This window comes from Megalobrama amblycephala, linkage group LG20 (assembly GCF_018812025.1).
Source record: "Megalobrama amblycephala isolate DHTTF-2021 linkage group LG20, ASM1881202v1, whole genome shotgun sequence".
NCBI lineage: Eukaryota > Metazoa > Chordata > Actinopteri > Cypriniformes > Xenocyprididae > Megalobrama > Megalobrama amblycephala.
This window is the reverse complement of record NC_063063.1, coordinates 12,574,353-12,594,281: the sequence shown is the minus strand read 5'-3', so window position 1 is coordinate 12,594,281 and position 19,929 is coordinate 12,574,353. Positions and strand designations below refer to the sequence as shown.

The 19,929-nt window shown below is 37.7% G+C and overlaps 2 protein-coding genes and 1 long non-coding RNA gene across 3 annotated transcripts; 1 reads left to right on the top strand and 2 right to left on the bottom strand.

Annotated features, from left to right (window-relative positions):
* Positions 1-318: 318 nt before the first annotated feature.
* LOC125255787 lies at positions 319-2,899 on the top strand. Its single transcript, XR_007181996.1, has 3 exons — positions 319-413; positions 508-577; positions 1,357-2,899. It is a non-coding gene; the product is annotated as an uncharacterized LOC125255787 (long non-coding RNA).
* A 556-nt stretch (positions 2,900-3,455) lies between these two features.
* Positions 3,456-7,926, bottom strand: foxj1b (forkhead box J1b). Its single transcript, XM_048171415.1, has 3 exons — positions 7,237-7,926; positions 6,523-7,100; positions 3,456-5,032 (listed from the first exon to the last, which is right to left on the bottom strand). The coding sequence occupies exons 2-3, from the start codon at positions 7,072-7,074 to the stop codon at positions 4,232-4,234; spliced, it is 1,353 nt and encodes a 450-aa protein (XP_048027372.1). The 5' UTR covers positions 7,075-7,100; positions 7,237-7,926; the 3' UTR covers positions 3,456-4,231.
* Positions 7,927-8,564: 638 nt separating this feature from the next.
* Positions 8,565-19,831, bottom strand: mgrn1a (mahogunin, ring finger 1a). Its single transcript, XM_048171440.1, is given in 17 exon segments — positions 8,565-9,390; positions 11,673-11,789; positions 12,529-12,574; positions 12,958-13,072; positions 13,155-13,366; positions 14,140-14,241; positions 14,243-14,253; positions 14,947-15,106; positions 15,255-15,323; positions 15,541-15,588; positions 16,873-16,916; positions 16,997-17,063; positions 17,216-17,333; positions 18,550-18,696; positions 18,805-18,893; positions 18,980-19,098; positions 19,409-19,831. Coding segments are annotated over 17 exon segments (1,665 nt in total). The 5' UTR covers positions 19,497-19,831; the 3' UTR covers positions 8,565-9,277.
* Between the last annotated feature and the right edge of the window lie 98 nt (positions 19,832-19,929).

The window sequence follows — 19,929 nt, the reverse complement described above, 5'->3', positions numbered from 1 at the left end:
TAAAGGGTTAGTTCACCCAAAAATGAAAATTATGTCATTAATGACTCACCCTCATGTCGTTCCAAACACGTAAGACCTCCGTTCATTTTCGGAACACCGAAAGCTTTCTGTCCCTCCATTGAAAATGTAGGTACGGTGCACTGTCCATGTCCAGAAAGGTAATAAAAACATCATCAAAGTAGTCCATGTGACATCAGTGGGTTAGTTAGAAGTTTTTGAAGCATCGAAAATACATTTTGGTCCAAAAATAACAAAAAACTATGACTTTATTCAGCATTGTATTCTCTTCCGGAATCCTTTCCATTGAATTGATTCCATTAAATTGACTCCATTGATTTCCATTCCATTCCTTAAACTGTGTTCCGAAGATGGAATGGAGGACGGAGGTCTTACGGGTTTGGAACGACATGAGGGTGAGTCATTAATGATATAATTTTCATTTTTGGGTGAACTAACCCTTTAACTGTGAAGAAAGTGCGCAGCACATATTTACATATTCATCTAAAGGTCGCTCTCAGCAGCGTGGATGCAGCGTGGACGGTGTCTGGATGATCATTAACAGTATATGGCTACAAAGGTATTTCGATCTTCTTTTTACTTCTAAGCAAAGAACGAGCAATAAGTTGCTGCCTGCAGTTCATTTAACATCCACCAGTGTCGCTAATAACAAGGTGGATAGTTCACCCAATAATGAAAATTTTATCATATATACTCATCCTCAAGTTGTTCCAAACCTGTATGAATTTCTTTCTTCTACTGAACACAAAAGAAGATATTTTGAAGAATATCGGTAACCAAACAGTTAATGGGCCCCATTGACTTCCATAGTATTTTTTTCCTTAATGTGTCAGCTGTTTGGTTACCCACAATCTTTCCCAGACAGCAACATAGTGTGGCCCAGATCTGGCCCACATCTGGTACATGTGGATTACATGCAGACCAGATGTGGGCCGGATCTGGGCCGACACTATGTTGCTGTCAGGGTTAGAATATCTTCTTTTATGTTCAGCAGAAGAAAGAAATTCATACAGGTTTGGAACAACTTGAGTAAATGATGACATAATTTCATTTTTGGGTGAACTATCCCTTTAATGAGGCACATTTTCCTTCAGGACAATTGTATCACCCTGACTTTTTGGGCTTGTGCCTGCTATAAAAAAATCTAGAGTTGTAGGCCTATTTAAGTCATTTTGTGTATAATTTAATATAGATAAAACAAACAAACATAAAATGAGTGTTATGTCATTGACCCAAATATAAATTTGACATAATCCAACCAAATGATTTTCAAGTAGGTTTCAGTGTGAAAAATACACACATTGAGTGCTGATGCCAATGTTTTGCTGACTTTTCCAGCAGAATGGCTGACACATCTCTCTGTGTGATCTGGCTGACATGCCCACATAATACCTGTAATCAGGGGCTGCCAGCAGTGCCCGGGGGGACATAAAGCAGCGTGGCGATGCCCTGCCGTGACAGCCGTCCTTGTTCCCGCTGACATGTCCGTATGCGGGGCCAGAGCAGCGACAGCACCCGTGTAAATACAGGCAGGAGTCTCTGCCTCTGGGGAGATAGTGTTATCTCCAGCGTCAAGGAGTTCTCCCATCCCTCCTCCACAAAAACCCATCCTCTGAGAAGCACACAGCTCCTCACCCCACACCTCCCCTCTCACCCTGCCTACACCGCAATCACGGCACTAACCCACCTCTGTCTACACAGGGACACAGAACGCGTGAACTGCAGAGGTTGTGTACATATAGATGCATGTGACTCTGTATTAATATGTGTCCTTGCCATGACCATGGCATTGTGGGGCACAGCGATTTGGGATTACCAACCCTGCTTCTCCCTGATGTTCAAGGAATGTGATTTACTCCACAGATTCAGAAGGATCTCTGAATATGACCTCCAACAGAAGGAGGCAGAGCCGATGAAATTGACTAATCCTCCCTTTCCTTTTTTCTTTTTCATTAAAAAGAGATTTTAAGTGTGAAAGTATTATTTTTTCCCTCAAATGCAGTGGATTTTCACAGATATTCAAGTCAGCTGGATTTTTCAAGGTGGGAGGCACTTCAAGGAAATTAACTCGAAAGAAAGTAAACTAAAACCTGACTAACAAAATATGTCCAAAGAACATTTTGTTAATGTTCATCCATATTAAATTAACGTTATTTCTGAATTTCCTCTGAACATTCAAAATGTCCAGTTTAAATGTTTTAAAAACATATTTTTACTGTGTGAATGTTAAGGAAACATTCAGTTTTATAATTTCGCAACGTTATATGAACATTACTTTTATGTTCTTTGAACAATCTGAAATGTAGTATCATTTAAAAAAATGTCAGATGAATGTCCATGAACAATGTATAAATAATGTTTTTGTGCTAACGTTTTGAGAATATAATTAAAGACCAGATAACTTTGAATGAACATATAACTATTAACGTTACTGGAAGAATGTTTGTTCATAACTTTGAAAGAACCTTGTCAGAATGTTAGCCAAAGTTCTGAAAACATTCCCTGCTAGCTGGGAAAAGGCATTCCTGTCCTCCTCTTTGACTGCTTCATCTGAGCGCCGCAGAAACTCCTTTAAAATAAAGATGGACAGCCAAAAACAAGGGACAATGCAAAAGCAAACTACAATCAATACTATAAACTATACTAAACCATTGTCAACATTTGCCAATATTTGTATAGATAGATATATCTATGGTAATATACTAGCGATTGTCAATTCAGACGTGCTTTATGTTCTTTGACACCTCATGCTGACGTATAGAAGCTCAACAGTATTACAGTTATTTGTGAAACTGACGGCAATTAGAGAAATGCGGGCCAGTCTGGGCATGCTTGTACTGTATTGTCCATGTCAATAATCAAACCACTCTGACAATAAATCACAAATAGCCACGTGAAAAGGGTCACGGATAAGATGGATGCCTGTTTGAGTATATGTGCTGTAAAAGCAGTTTTTAATTAGACATATTTAGAAAAATATGAGTACCAACCAGAATCAAAATACAGTCTGACTACAATAATAGCTAGTGAAGTCAATGAGACATCACTAGGAAATTTTCACCTTGAAATAGATTGGCTAAATCATAGAGAATGTGTAGTCTGTGAAGTGCTAATTGAGGCAAGTGCTTTTGCATGTAAACTAAAAACTTTTATATTTATCAAATAATTCTGAGAAATTGATTCATTTATAGATAAATTCTTAGGTAGAATTTTAAATATAAGTATCATATTGAGAGTACATAGGTTTGATAATGCTTATTATTCTCATAAATGTCTTTAAACGTACACTATTAATCACTTACTTATTTGTATATGGAATTTTAAAGAAAAAGAAACGCAAACATAATGCTAAAAAACAATGTACATGTTTTATTAATTGTATAAAGAACCTATCACATGTAATTCAATATTCAAAAATCAATAGCAATAGACTGAAAAAAGTTGTACAGATTGATCTTTTTATTCAAGTACAGAATATATTTTGTTTCATGTTGCATGTTTTAGTCCATTTCTCAAAGAACCGATACAAGTACACTTCTAGAACAGTCATTGCCTCGTGAGATTGCCACCCACAATTCATGGTAAATCTGAGACTAATGCATTACATTCTGAAACATTGAAGAGCTCTTGTGGGACAATTTGCACTTTCATAGAATATCAGCTTAAAAGAGAAAATAAATTATGAGGCTAAATCGCTGGGCAACAAACTGAGCTAACGTTTCAAAGTGCTTGTGCCATTTTTTTATTTTTTATTTTATATTATTATTATTTTTTTTTTTTTTTGTGAAGCACTTTGGCTTGTTGCATCCCTTTTCCCACAAATATGTGATTTATATTTATGTTTTATTTTTTGTTAGACTTATATAAAGCATGACATTGCCTAAAATATCAAGTAAACTAAAATGAATATATTAGATGGATTAATCAATACAGGAACAAAATGCCACTATCCTAAATAACTACATTTGTCCCACAGCAATATTTAATCATCTTGAGAAAATTTCCAAAAAAAAAAAAAAAAAAAAATCAAGAATTCAAAGATCAGGGGTGATTATAAATGAATCAGTATAGGTCTTAAAAAATGCAAAAGAAGTACAAAGAATAATTACATATAACCTTTCACATCCTCAGTAATTCATTATGCTAATGTAGCAAAACAAAAGTCATTAGGTCTTCAGACCAGCAAAGTCAGTGCATATGCATTCAGACGTGTTCACAGATATGACTCCGCTCTTTCCCAGAGCTGCATCTCAGAGAAGAATCCCTCACAAAGCCCATAGCCATGATCCAGGGAAACTGGAATGGCTTGGACTTCCTCTTTAATCTCCCAGGGGTGCTGCTGATGCTGGTGAACCTGATCCGAGAACATTCCCTCATAATATTGCGGATGGACCTGAACTTGCTGGTGGTGCTGCTGGTGAAAGTCCTCCATGTTGCATCCCATCATGCCGTTGGCCTCAAGGTAAGCACAAGCCTGCTCGTCCTCATTGCTGTAGCCAGACCCATGCTGGTTCTGTGAAGATAGCTCCATCTCGCATCCTAGAGAGCTCAGCGCTGTGTTGATATCCAAATCTTCAAAGGTGCTGTCATTCCCACTAAGCACATCGTCAAAAACAGACGCCAGGTCAAAATCTCCTCTCAGTACGTCTGAAGTTTTGATGTCGGTGGTTAACAGAGGGCTTTTGGAGACTCTGGCCAACTTGCTGCCTCGTTTGGAGAAGACTTGCTTGCGTTTGTTTCCCGGGACAGGTCCTTGGAAGTGGCCCATTCCCATTTGTTGGCCAGTCTGGTTGCACTGAGAGCCGTACGAAGAGCTGGGAGAGGATAACATTTTGCTCTGTCTCTGGGTATTGAAGTTTGTGGCAGGCATTCGCCGCCGCTTGAAAACGCCATTGACGAACATGTCAGCGTACTGTGGGTCGATCTGCCAAAAGCCTCCTTTTCCTGGCTCATCTTTCTGCCTGGGCACTTTCATGAAGCACTTGTTCAGGGACAAGTTATGGCGGATTGAATTCTGAAAGAAAAGGAGAAAAATCAGCAGGTTTATAATATTTATTCATAAGGGTATAACAATATATCATGTCACAATATTTCACAATACAAAAATGCAATAATATTTATTGTGTACACCCAAAAATAAATTTTAGACATTTAGTTTAGCATCAGATATGGTAATGGAACATTAATAAGGAACAACTCCAAACCTATTCATGTCTGATAATACCATAATACTGTGAGATCAGAACCAAATCATGAGATCAGTGACGTTACGTATAAATAAGTATCCTTAGTTCACGCTTTTAATTTGCGCACACTAGCAGAAACATTTGGTGATTATTTCATGTGTTCTTAAAATCACTATAAAATATTTTTATGATAATTAAATTAAGCTGTTTGAATGTAGAGCCAACATTATGGTAATATTTAGAATGTAGGACATAAATGCAATAACTTCTAGGCAGAAGAAGACCATAAAGGCTCCTATAAAATCCCATTGTGCAACAGGTAGAGGTGTCGTGTTTCATTGCTTCACTGTGTGTGTGTGTGTGTGTGTGTGTGAGACAGAGACAAAAGGGGGAGGGGAATATTGTGTGTACAGGAGAAGAAATGCGGTGAATAATGCTCTCTAGTAATGCAGCACGACTAGTTTCACATGACCAGTGACTCCCTTAAGGATCCCTCATTATGGAAGGAGGCCTCAGGAAACCCAGTGCTTTTGGGTATCGTGGTCTCAGCTTCCATCATTAGTCACCCTACCTTAACACATCTCAGATGAGTGCACAAGACTGGCTGTTTGCTGTTTGGCTCAATGTTTTGATAGTGCTGTATTGACAGAACAAGATTAACAGACACCAGCTAATACTGTTAATTTGATTCTCGAACGAATGACTCATACTGATACAGCGTAACAAGTGTGGTATGATAACCAAAAGAACAATGACTTTTGTGAGCCACTTCTTTTTAGTGAGAATCAGAAATATACAGAGCAAAGTATTCTATTCTGATGACTCTTAGGAGTCGTTTCTTTTTAGTGAATCTTTTTGAGTTGCAAATGTAGTCAGACTATCAATTAACTACGTTACTTCCTTTTTAGTGAATCACGTGAATCACTAATGATTGTTATGAGCCGGCTCTTTTTTGTGAATCAAAAAGCTTGAAATTGAATGAATTGGTCAGAGCGGTTACTGGATTAATTCGACTCCCTTTGAACCGCAAGTTATTAGGATAACGTACTTTCGTTATGTTTGATTCTAAAGGTTTAAAAAGTAAACACTTCTTTAATGTAGCTATTAAATTAATTTCTGATGTGTTGATAAAAAACCCCAAAGGTACTAAAATAATCGATTAATGGAACCGTTAAGGAACCTGAATGTAAGAGGAATCGTATGGTCGGTGCACCTGTTGCACAAAAAAGACACACATCTCCTACAACTGAATTTCAATTCAGAAAAAAAAAAAAAAAACATTGATTCTCAAAGATAAATAAATGATCGGTGAAATTACCTGCCAACTTGGCTCCGCGTATCTGTAGTAGCAGAAATTCTCAGTGATCCAGCTGTAAATGGCTGACAAAGTGATTTTGGTTTTGTTACTAGCTTGCATTGCCATGCAAATCAGAGTGGCATATGAATACGGTGGCTTCACGTGGCGGTTTGTTTTATAGTCGATCTCCTCCGAAGGATTTGTTTGCGCTGTTATGTAGTGTCCCGCTTGCTGGTGCGTGTATGAATTCGCCAAATTGCTGCAGGACGTTGTGGGATTCCCAGGTGTTTGTGGCATCCCTGAGGCGGCGGTATCTCCGGCGGGCGGGCTGGAGGGCGAGTCGGTGCCCCCCAGTTGGTTTTTGTGGTAGAAGAGGTGTTGCGGGTGGCAGCCGGAGCTGGGAGTCCTCTCGGGATTGGCACTGAGGATGGAGAAGTTCTGCAGCCAGTGCAGACTGGTGAGACTGTCGTCAAAGTGAACAGAGCCGCTGACATTGTCCTGGTCCTCCGGATGAAGCATCATCCATTTCTCTTTGAATTTATTCGCTATCTCAGGACTCATTAACACTGGCATAGTGGACGCGACGTTAATGTTTTGTTCTGTGAAACACAGACACGTTGCTTGAAAATTCGAAAATAACGGCTAAATAAAAATGTAACTGAAAAACTTGTATTATTATAAGCGTATAATCCACCACAGGGTTAGGCAATGAAATCCGTCAAATTAAATGCCTACCTGCGAAATGAAAACCTCGTCGGTTTGAACTGTAGCGGTGAGTATCTCTCAGTCCGTTAGATTCAGCCTGTTTGCCTCAGCGCAACAAGTGCAGCAGATAAACGAGCGCATCCACAAAATCGGACATGTCCTGATATCTACTGCGAAAAGTAGCATTCCAATCCTGTCTTAGAGAAAGCCATGTAGAAGCACATTTACTGTTTCGTAAGCGAATGAATAGGAGAGAAATGAGATGCAGGCTTTGCACTGCGCCGTTTTGCCTGTTTCTTAATAGCCCTTTAAATGTTGACGCCCTCTGATTGGCTGAGACCTTCCAGAGTTGAACATGTCATTGTCCCTGCGCGAGGAGTGTATTCAACCACAGATCCAGGAGAAATGTGACAGGTGTTTATTTATTGAAATTAGTAATTTATTAAATTACTATGATTTTAAACCTTGTGAACTGACAAATCTTTCTTGACTGAAATGCCGCCTTTGAACTGGTATATTTATAACTATTTTTACATTCTATGTACTATTATCATCTTCATCTTTTTTATCTGTCTGTTTTATCGCGAACTCAGTTGTCCTCTTAACATTGTTAACGTTACATGCCTGGGGTAAGTCGTTAAAAAGTCGTTGGTTATATTCTATACGCGCGCGCCACGAGTAGTAGAAAGGCGCACAGATGAAAACAGTGACGCGCAATGAAAGGAGCGCGCCACTCATCCCGCCTGACGAGACCTCTGCCCTCTCTTTACACAGTCCAAGCATTAGCTTACACACCACATTGTCAAACATATAACCGTTTTCTCAGCAAGCCTACACAAAGTTGGGCGCTGTATTTGGTAAAATACTTAAGGTGACTGGAGAAACTACAGCATAAATACCATTTCGTCTGTCTCAATGAGTGAGCGTATTACTAAAACAGTGAATACACTGCCATCATCTGGCTAAACATGGTCTCTACAATGCAATAAGCGAAGCCCTCTATCCATCCATCCATCCATCATTAAAGGGTTAGTTCACCCAAAAATGAAAATTCTGTCATCATTTACTCACCCTCAAGTTGTTCCAAACCTGTATGAATTTCTTTCTTCTGCCGAACACAAAAGAATATATTATGAAGAATGTCAGTAAACAAACAGTTGATGGGCCTCATCGATTCATTGTAAAAGAAAGAAAGAAATTCATACAGGTTTGGAACTATGGAACTATCCCCTTTAAGATTTGCTTCATTTTTAATATTTCTTTAATGTAGCTATTAGAATTAGGGTTTATACCAGCAGGATCATGAAAAAAAAAAAATCCATATAATTTATACCTTAAAATAACCACAGTGACTCATATTTAGTGCACAACACTTTATGATAAAACAATCTGACTACATACAAATATACATCATTTTGAAAGGTGCCTGACATAGATAAGCAGCAGTGATATCACTAAAAAGCATCAGATATGTCACTGTAAATGATGGCAGATCCCTCTATAAACTACTCATTAAAGCTTCAAAAAGTGCTACAGCTTCCCACTTTGTATGTTTCAACGGGAGGACAAAGGGACAGCCACACAGTACTGTAAGGCACAGAACAAATATATAAGATATAGACATAGATGACTACTTCCAACTGGGTAACTGATTATACTATCCGTCAGTATCAGACTGCAATCTGACGCACTTAGTGTTCATTTGCCGACTACAGAAAACAATAAAAACGTATCAAGTACACAGTCAAAAATCACAATGAAGCTGCATACTTCAAAGAGGCTGGGCATTCATTAAAAGCATTTAAACCATTCAAAAGTTCTGTAGTCTCAAAGCAAAAGCTAGTACAGTCTTATAAACGTCATTTCTTTATAAAGTTTTCTTGAAGCTAGTGCGTTAAAACTCCTGTATAATGTTTCTACTTCACAGAGAAATGTCTTGGACTCTTCAACATAAGACTTTGATTGTGATACTAAAGAAGTAATCGTCTGAATTGAGACAAGGTAATGTTTGCGTATTTGCGTAGTGATGATTGAGACAGCGGGTTGATGAAACTGGCACAGCGGGGGACGTTTATGAAGCGAGACGCTCATCTTCCATGCGGAGGGTGCTGGGGACGCAGAGCAGAGGCTGACTGGAGCTGCTGGTGCTCTGACTCTTCAGGCTTTCTATGGACTCTGATGACCCTGAGGAAGGGTGAAGACAGGTGAAATGAGACTGAGCAGAGAATTTGGAGTAGTTGGAAATGTATATTTCTCATGAAAACCTTTTGATTTTAAAAGAGCTTATGGTTGAAATCAGTTTTGTAGGCCAATTGAGCTGACAAATTAGTTCTTTACAACTTTAATTACAACTGATTTGAAAGGGATGAGTTGGGCCAAATAGTACAGAAGTGTGTATAACAGATGGACACTTAGGGTGTGTTCACACTTGTAGTTTGGCTCTCTTGGTCTGGATCAAAAAAGAAAATTATACATTTAGTCCTGGTCCTTCCCGTACTGAACTATAATGGGCAACATAGCGACTATAATGAGAAAAAACGGGTAGGCTTGAGCATTCTGTCCTTTTTAGGGTCACATCTTGTGACATCACGTCCTGTTTTAGTTTAGTTTATATGTCTTTGGTCCATGTTGTGTTTATTATTTCAGTTGAATAGCAACAGAGTTTGTTTCTTTTCAGGGGTCTCTGCTTGTTTGGTATGAACCGCACTAACAGAGCAATCGCACCAAGTGTGAACACACACCATTACAAACCATAGATCCATTTGTGCCATTTCAGTTTTATTGAGTTTACTATTATTCTAAAATGTGAAAAAGTCATTATAAAAGTATGAAAGGTGTTTCTAAACTTTTCTAAATGTGACTCATGAATAACTATTATGAACTGAATTTTACAAAGTGACTGGTAGGAAAAAGAAAAAAAAAAAGAAAACCAGTAAATGTGAATTATTCATGACATTGATGACCTACCAGAGTCAACATTCCTCTACAGCAGTGGACCATGACTCAGACGCTACGTGTGTTAAGAGCAAAGCCGAGTTAGAGTAAGAAAGAGAGAGGGTTAGGAGACAGCACAGCATTAGACAGACATGCATCAGACACACAGCAACAATACTTTAAGGCCATTTCTGCCACATAAAGGGGAAAAAATGATGCTTTGGTAAATCATAATTATGACATAAAAGTCAAAATTATGAAATACTAAGTAATTGTGAGATTTATGAGATAGAAAGTCAATAATGACAAATAAATCAAGTCAATTTATCTTTCATCTCAATTTCAACTTATGTAATAATTTCAACTTTTTACTGTTTATGTTAAAATTATGATTTACTAAAGCTTTTTTCTTGTGTGGTGAAAATGGACTTCCAAAGATATTCTTCATTACATGTAAAATTACAAGGGGTATGAAAAGTGATGCATTAATGTAAGAAGGAAATTCAACTTAATCTAGTTTAATTACTATAATTCAATTCAAATACTAAAATAATAAACAATATATTATTCGTTTCTTATTAAAAACTCAAATACTGTGTTCTAAGTTTAAAATAATATTAAATTATGTGGTAAATTACCCCTCTAGTTATATTTGTGTATGAAAACATATTTTTAAACAATTTATTTTAAATTAAAAATGACCTAATAGAACTGCTAACATTTCTGATGTCATGATTTTACATGAAGAATCACAACCAAATTGTCAGAGGAAATATTTACACCCCTACTGAGTACATCTTAGTAATTCACTTGAGAATTTTCTAGTATGTAGAAGGAATGTAAATTATACTTTAAGAGAACAGTAAAAATGCATTTAAAGGGTTAGTTCACCCAAAAATTAAATTGTCATTAATAAAAAAAAAAAAATGTCGTTCCAAACCCATAAGACCTTTGTTCATTTTCAGAACACAAATTAAGATATTTTTGATGAAATCCCAGAGGTTTCTGACCTCCCTATAGACAGGAATGTCATAACAAATTTCAAGGCCCAGAAAGGTAGTAAAGACATCGTTAAAATAGTCCATGTGAAGTGGTTCAACCTTAATATTATGAAGTGGCAATACTTTTTGTGTGCAAAACCAGGTCAGAAATCTCTCGGATTTAATCAAAAATATCTTAATTTGTGTTCCGAAGATGAATGAAGGTCTTAAGGGAACGAAATGAGGGTAAGTAATTAATGACAGAAATTTCATTTTTGGGTAAACTAACCCTTTAAAGAGAAGCATTAATGAATTGCTGTGCAAAGAAGCAGCAATCACAGAAGGTTCACACAGCAGCACAGCATTAGTTCTGCCACACGTGCTAAAAAAACGTGCTTCTCCAACTTTGCTCTTTTGCATTTTCTCAAAGTCAACAGAACAAGGGTTTATCAGTGGATGAAAGACACCCCACCCTCAAAAATGGACTCAAGGAACAATTCCTATAATATGAGTTTTGGCAGACTAAATGAGAGTGTCAGGATTGTGGCTCACCAGGCAGGGCCAGATCTGCGGAGGGGTCACTTTCTGTCCGGCTCAGGCTGCTGCGCTCACTGTGGCAGTCCTGTAGAATTTCACTCACAGACACACCCAGTGATCTGCTCTCGGAACCTGCCAACATCACATGATTAACATCTTCTTTTAAGAACTATAAACTACTGCTTTTAACTAATTTGAAAAGATTTGATTCATCTTGGCTTAAAGTTTTAGTTCACCTAAAAATGAAAATTCTGTCATTACTCCCCTCATTCTGTCATTACTCCCCTCATAACATCTTCAGATCTTCTTCTCCAACGCCACACTCTGACGGCCTCAGTCAGAATGTTCATATTATATACTTTAAATCATACAGAATATATTAACATTATATCCCGTCCTTCGGATGAGACGTTAAACTGAGGTCCTGACTCTCTGTGGTCATTAAAAATCCCATGGCACTTCTCGTAAAGAGTAGGGGTGTAACCCCCGGTGTCCTGGCCAAATTCCCTCCATAGGCCCTTACCAATCACAGCCAATCACTAATAATCCCCATCCATTGAATTGGCTCTTTCACTCTCTCTCCTCTTCACCTACAGCTCATGTGTGGTGAGCGCACTGGCGCCGTTGTACTGTGGCTGCCGTCGCATCATCCAAGTGGATGCTGCACACTGGTGGTGGATGAGGAGAGACCCCTGATATGATTGTAAAGCGCTTTGGGTGTACAGTTGTACATAGGAAAGCGCTATATAAATGCCTCATTCATTCATTATATCATATATCTGATTTGTATTCCTGTAATACCGCTGGCCATGTTATTTGAGGACTTCCAGTACTGACATGAAATGTTTCATTTAAATGCAAATTTGCTAACCTGAATTTGGGAAACCAGGATTGGTGGACACACCCTCTGCTGTGGCCTTTTGGGAAATAAAATAGAATGAGCCGTTTTTACAAGTTGTAGGAAATGATGAACTGACACATCAGTGTAGGAGGTTTACTAGTTTGCATATCTTTATCAGTCGTATGCAACCAGTTAAAACACACAGATCTATGCAAACTAATCCATGGTATTACACGATCAGCTCATCCATGTCATGAGTCACAGACAAAACACAACAAACGTTTAGAGGAAATGCATTTCTAAAGAAACTATTGTACAATATTTATGCCACAGATTCTCGGACACTTGTAATTATACATTATTTACAGTTATTATTATAGTAACGTGTAACTACGTCATCTTAAAATAAAGAGTGGACATCATTTAACAAGCGCAGGTAAGGAAGTGATAAAGTCTGACCTCAGTGGGACTGAGACTGCAGGGCAGAACAGACTGAGGCTGGGCATCAGAGAGCTCTGACATCCTCTCCTCATCTTCCTCCTCCTGTATGGGGGATGACGGAGAACGTGTAGACCTGGAAACACCACACATATCAATGAAAAAAATAAAACATTACTTGAGCATTTTCAGAGAGTATTTTCACAATAGTGACTTACCCGTCTGGTGACTTGCTACCTTTTCCCTTCATTGATGCGGGATCTGCATTTTGCTGCCGCCCAGTCAGGTTGAGGGGATCTCCCATCTCCCCAGAAAACTGGATCTCCTCATAGAGAGGTGCTGATGGGATTGTAGGAGACACAGGTTGAACCCCGTTCAGGGCTTCAAGCAGGGAGATAGGCTCATAGCCAGGAGGGATGTTATCAGCATTCTGAGATTCAATAAAAAAAAAAAAAAAAGTGTGTTGTTAGTAAACTTCAGACTTATTGCCAGAGTGAAGTTTGTCTTACAACATACATCTCTCCTACCAATTTGGGGTCAGTAATTTATGTATTAAGGAAGTTAATTCTTTTATTATATAAACTGTACATTAAAAAAGTTGATCAAGAGTGACAGTTAAATTTTTTATTTTATTTCAAATAAATGCTTTTGTACTTTCTATACATCATGGATTTCACACAAAAATTAAGCAGCACAAATGTTTTCAACATTGATAAGTGTTTGTTTTTTTTGAGCACCAAATCAGCATATTAAAATGATTTCTGAAGGATCATGTGACACTGAAGACTGGAGTAAATTCAGCTTTGCCATCAGTAATAAATTACATTAGGTAAACAGTTATTTTAAATTATAATAACATTTCACAATATTACTGTTTTTACTGTATTTCTGATCAAATAAACGCAGATCCGGCGAGCTTTTAAAAGTCTTACCGACTCCAAACTTTTTGAATGGTAGTTTACGTGTCGCCATACGCCGAAAAAAAAAAAAAAAAATCAAAACCAAATTTGTCCAACATCCTGGATGTTTGGAATGAGGCATTTATGCGCCACTGAAACCTAAAACACCAGTCATAACTGTACTGGAGTCAAATGCGAAGCATGATTTGACTGGACAAAATCAATACTACTGTAGCAACACAGTTGAAATGGATCCATGATGTATTAATTTGAGTACAGGATGAAATGTGAGTGTGAATTTTACCGAATGCTCAGTATGGTCAGAGCTCTGGGACAACACTGGGCTAAAGGAAACTGGGGAGAGAGTGGCGGCAGTTTTCTTTCTCACGGCTCGGATCTGGAGCAGAGGCTCTGAATGCTGGGGCAGTGAGAGCAGAAAGGAAGGTCATGTGGGGGAAAAAAGGACACAAATAAATGCAGTGTGCATAAACAAACACAGGTGCTGCATTTTCACATGGACACTCTTAAGTGTTACCAGATTCATTTGGCTACAAAAAGGGGGTAAATATTTGCACAGCTGGTCTTTTAAAGCAAAATCAGTACACATTCTCTCAGTGCAGAAGTTCTATAGAGCAAAAACACACTTTACACAAATACACAAAAACCTGGCAAATCACGGCAGTCCTGCTGTATATAGTTTCTTATTAGCATGTTTCTGCTTAAATTATATAACAGAATTTTTTCTTCTTCATAAATTCACTGAAAATGAGCTTCTCTATAACTTCTTCACACAAGTAATACTAAACCTAATAATCATTATTACATGACATCCTCAGCAGATGGCACTGTTCTTCAACAGTCACATGATCTGCACTGCATGCAGGATCAATGATGCACTAGGGACTATTCATCACTAATAAGAACAATGAAAAGGGGAATAAAAGCACAATGGTAAATCAGACCATATCAGATTTTTAAAAAAATCATCACTCAGCCTTTTATCTTTATGGCCAATACCCACTTTAAAGGTTCGACTCATTCAGCGGAACAAATCTGAATAATAATGGAGGAACAATACAGGAAGCTCAGGCGTTGATTAATGAGCACTTACGCAGTCTGCAGATAGGGCAGTTGTTGGCCTGGTAACGCAGTGTGTCAGCACAGGCATTGCACAGACACAGGTGCCTGCAAGGGAGAATCAGTGTGTCACGCAGGTCTGATAAACAAACCACACACTCGCTGCTGTTGTCACTGTTCTCGTCCTCTGTGGACTGAAGAGAGGAGACAAAAGAAAACATTGTAAAATAGTGCATGAAATCAGGGACAGGAAATAGCAGGATGGATATTGTATTACCAGAAACCAGTCAGGCACATCATCTCATCTGCCCTTAATTTTTCTGGCTTAGTGACATGATTTACCTTTGTCTCCTGATTGTTCCGGTTTTCAATGCCATAAATCTCCTGCAGCAGATAGCTCACACGGTCCACCTAAAAGATGAGCATGCGATACGTAAGTGAAATGCGGATTACTAGCTGGGGAAACAACACTGATCAAAATGACCATTGATTATCTTTCTCATGAAGTGACATGGCCTGATTACTGCTTCCACACATGTGGAGTGGATAAGCGTGTACGACTGCAGGTGAATCAAAGCTGTGAGAAATGAGAAATACAATGAGAAATATGAGATGCAAAAATACTTACGATTTGCTTCTGTTTCAAAGGCTTCACTGAGAAACTGCCATCAACATGCTGTAAATGAGGGAATATATATAGTATTACTATAATAAAAACAACAGAACAAGCTGGCAAGGGAAAAAAGAAAAGAAAAAGAAAAAAGAATGCGAGTATCAAGATTAGCCTTCTGTCTTATTAGGAGATGGCTAATGAAGACACCTGTGAATATTTCCATTAATAACATTAGTGCTGATCGGAAAAATAATGTTTTATTACCTACCTCTTTCACCTCTACTTCTTAGACAACATTTAACATCATAATTACATCAGCAACATGATTAAAATTAATTCACCTAAAAGTGAAAATGCTGTCATCTCACCCTCATGTCATTCCAAACCCATAGGACATTTTTTTTAATCTTTGGAACACAAACGAAGATTTTTTGATAAAATCTGAGAGCTTTCTGTCCCTGCATAGAGACAGCTATGCAACTACCACTTTGACGCTTCAAAAAGTTCATAAAGAGATCGTAAAACTTACCTATATGAATTGAGTGCTTTAGTCTAAATTTTCCTTAATAGATTTGATCGCTTTATATGATGAACAGATTAAATGTATGCTTTTATTCACATTTAAACGTTGATCAGTGAACATAAAAGCTCAACCGAACCTGAAAAATTTGGACTAAACCGCTCAATTCATATGGATTAGTTTTACGATCTCTTTATGAACTTTTTGAAGCGTCAAAGTGGCAGTCGTGTAGCTGTCTATGGAGGGACAGAAGATCTTCATTTGTGTAACAACATGAGGGGAGTAATGACAGAATTTTCATTTTTAGGTGAACTAAAACTTTAAGCCAAGATTAATCAAATCTTTTCAAATTAGTTAAAAGCAGTAGTTTATAGTTCTTAAAACCGATAAAAACACATTAATGCACTACTTTTAAACATCTCTTCATATATTAGTCTAACTAGTCTATGTTAATAAAAATGTATGAAACTTTGTATGATGCACTCTGTGGGCTCTTTTGCTCTATGCAATAAATCTAAATTGATTTGATTCTATCTACGTTCATTTTTCTACAATGGCTACAAAACATTTTCTCCTTTTGATCAACAAACTTTTTTTTAAAGATTTTAATTTACATGACTTCTTCCAGGCCTTTTTTTATTAAACAATTTTAAAATTCCATGATTCCAGGGTTTCCAAGACCATGGGTTTCATAAATCTCAAACTGACTACATAAAAACCTGCTTGGTTAATGACTTACTCAATGTTATAAAACATGAACAAATGCTTGCAAGCTTTCAGTCCAGCTGACATTCTTGAGCAGAAAACAAATCTCAAGAAATACACACCCTTTCAAAAGCTGCCAAGAGAACATGTGCGTGCCCTGTGACATCTGTAAAAGAAAAGAAAATGTTTTGTGAGACAGCAGTATGTAATGATATTACATAATTATGATTATAATTTTTCACCAACCATCTCCATCATCCACTATTGCTTGGACCACCAAAGGGAAAACGCCCTTGTCCAGATCAAAGTTCAGCTACAGATAAATATGAATTTTTAATAATAAAAAAAGACATGACACACCTAACTTTCTTTAAAAAACATAGTTCTTTTACAGCAGAAAGGCCTTGATGAGATGGCACTGATGCAAATGAGTCTCTACAAAAACATAATCTTAGAAAATCACACCTCTTCAGGTTTCCATTTAGTGAAATCAATCTTGAAAGATGGCAGACAAAATTGCTGATTAATCCCTCTCTTATAATGGACCGTCTCAGACACCATTGAAGGGCTCTTGGGGCTGTATCTTTAAAAAGAAAATTGTAGTGATTATCACCAACAAGTCTGAGCATAACTGATGGTATCAGTTACTAGTAATGCACATTTCAAACATGGTGACCAATGTAAAAGCGTTTAACCCTTATTGTTGTGTTCGGGTCATTTTGACCCAGAGAGGATTTTTTTTTTTCCTGGAAATGTTAATGTTATCGCATTGGACTAAAACTTACTGATTTCACTCACACAGAATATAACAACTTCCCAAAATTTTTAGGACAATTTTTGTAATTTTATTCCACCTTGTTACACTTGTGATGTTCCTGGTCAAAAATGAGCACCCTACAAAAAAATAGCTTATAGATCTCTTGTTATGCTATATCACCAAATATTGGATTCGATGAAAACATGAAAACTTGTTTTCTTTCAATTAGTACAAGTTTTGTATTTATTTTTGAAACTGACTGATTGTAGGCCTCACTGACCTGAGCTTACATTGGTCAAAAATGACCATCCATTGAAAATGAATAGGGGAGATCAAATATAAGAGAAACAATTAGTGTTCTCCTGAACATGTTCACATTTGTACATGTGTGCTTGCAAAGAGTGAGTGTGCATGTATCTACGCATACACAGGTCCGAACCTGTGCATCAGTGGATATATGCACACACACATGTTCATTTTTTCATAGGCTTTCTATTTCAAAGAGATGAACTTTATCCTCAGATCAATTAGGCTCAGATCAATGAAGATCAATGAGTTTCAAAAAGAAATTCAAATCCTGTCCTAACTGAAAGAAAACAAGTTGACAAAAAGAGTGAATACAATATTTGGTGATAATATAGAATAATGAGCAATTTACAAGCAATTTTTAAAAGGACACCAAAAAAACCCCACCAAAGTTGTTACAGGGTTTTCAACACAGCGTAAGCATTAATCTTTTGTGTTTAGACGAAGTAGAAAAGATTGGTCAAAAGATTTTGTATTTAGACCGAGTGCCACTGTTTCCAATGAAGTTGTTGTCTAGATGCCAATGGGTTAAGTTTCTTTGGGATCAAATGGCTCATATGGGACTTTAAAGCAACTGAGGCTATCAATCACATGACACTTAAGTTTATACATATCATCTAATCTTTTTCCCTGTAAGAAATTCACTTAGCTACAAATGTGAACAGAACAAACTAGCTGATTTAGCATCATTCAACTGCAGAAACTTTACGAAATGCACTACTCAGTGGAAACTTACATTGCCATCCCATTGGCAAACTCCTCAAAGGCTTGACAGTATAATGTAATAGCCACTCTGGCATCAGTATCAAAGCAGAACTCAACACTGTAAAGCACCCTGGGCTCTCCTGTGTCCTCAGGTGTGCTGTCAGAATCATCCTTATACCTGCAAAAAACAAAAGTTGGTTGTCACAGCTCTCTTGATTCAGCATATAGTCTACATTGTGGCATCATCAGCAGCCCCTTCAAACCATGACTTATATTCACAATGTACCTGACAAGTCGTAAAGAATCCTTCCTGATGTTCACCAAACTCCTCAGAGTCTTGACAGGCTCATGTGGAGCTGGTGTCACATAGGGAAACTGTGGAAAACAGGACAAAAACATAAGTGTGAGGATGACAGTGTCAGACTCTTGAAAGTTTTGAGGTGGCGGTTTCGTTTGGTCACCTGCACAGGTCTGTTGCCAAGGAAATTCAAATCCATATTTTCCCCAAAAAGATATCCCTCTGGATGGGGTGTGTCGAACTTTTCTCCACCCATGAAAAAATGACTGGTGAAGTAATTTCCTGCAATAAAGACATTAGGGAGATTATCTAGGATAGATGTGGTCACTAGACAGAGTTGACACTGGATGATGTTTCAATGCATCCAAGTGGACTTCACATTAGTATATTTTTTTTTACACATTATAACAGCCGAACACTGCCAAAGTAGATTTCAAACGCAGAAAACATGAAACATACAGTAAATAACAGATTTTTGATATGTAAAAGAACAAAATGAATAGGTAACGGCCTATGAATGGTAAAATACAAACAATATTAGATTTTGTAATGCAGCTAATGTTGTCAACATTTCACTTAAGTGACGTTTTACCTGATTTGGGGGGATATCTGTACGCTGAATTGGCTTGAATATCGATGTCTTCAACACCAGCAATCCTTCGGCTTAGTATTGAACCCATGTTTAAGTGTTAATGGCTGCTGAAGAGTGCTGTATGTAGATAAAAGAAGGATTATTTGGACAGTTCGCTGGAAACCGTTTGCTTCCTCCGCTATGGAAACATTCCCATCTCTGGCGACAAAAAGAACTGCGAACAAAAGAAATCAACTTCTGTATCTTCGTTCTTGCTCTTCCGACAAACCAAACCGACTTACATAAAACCCGTTAACTCACAAGTAGACGTCAAATACACGACGTTTCATCGGTGAACAAAATAAAAACAAAAACAAGACTATTGGAGAAGACTGTCTTATGAAGAACCCATATTCTCGCGAGATGGGATTTTCTGAGAGCAAAGGATATTGGGATATGTTGTACCTGTGTCTACCGTCCATCGTGGTCTCAGCTGACTTGAACAGAAGATATGCACACCACAAAAGAAACATTAATTCGCC

Excerpts from the sequence above, each read along its gene's own strand:
- foxj1b (XM_048171415.1), bottom strand. The coding sequence starts at position 7,074 with ATGCCAGTGTTAATGAGTCCTGAGATAGCGAATAAATTCAAAGAGAAA. Across the intron at positions 5,033-6,522 it reads ACGCGGAGCCAAGTTGGCAG|AATTCAATCCGCCATAACTT; the intron begins GTAATTTCACCG and ends CTTTTCTTTCAG.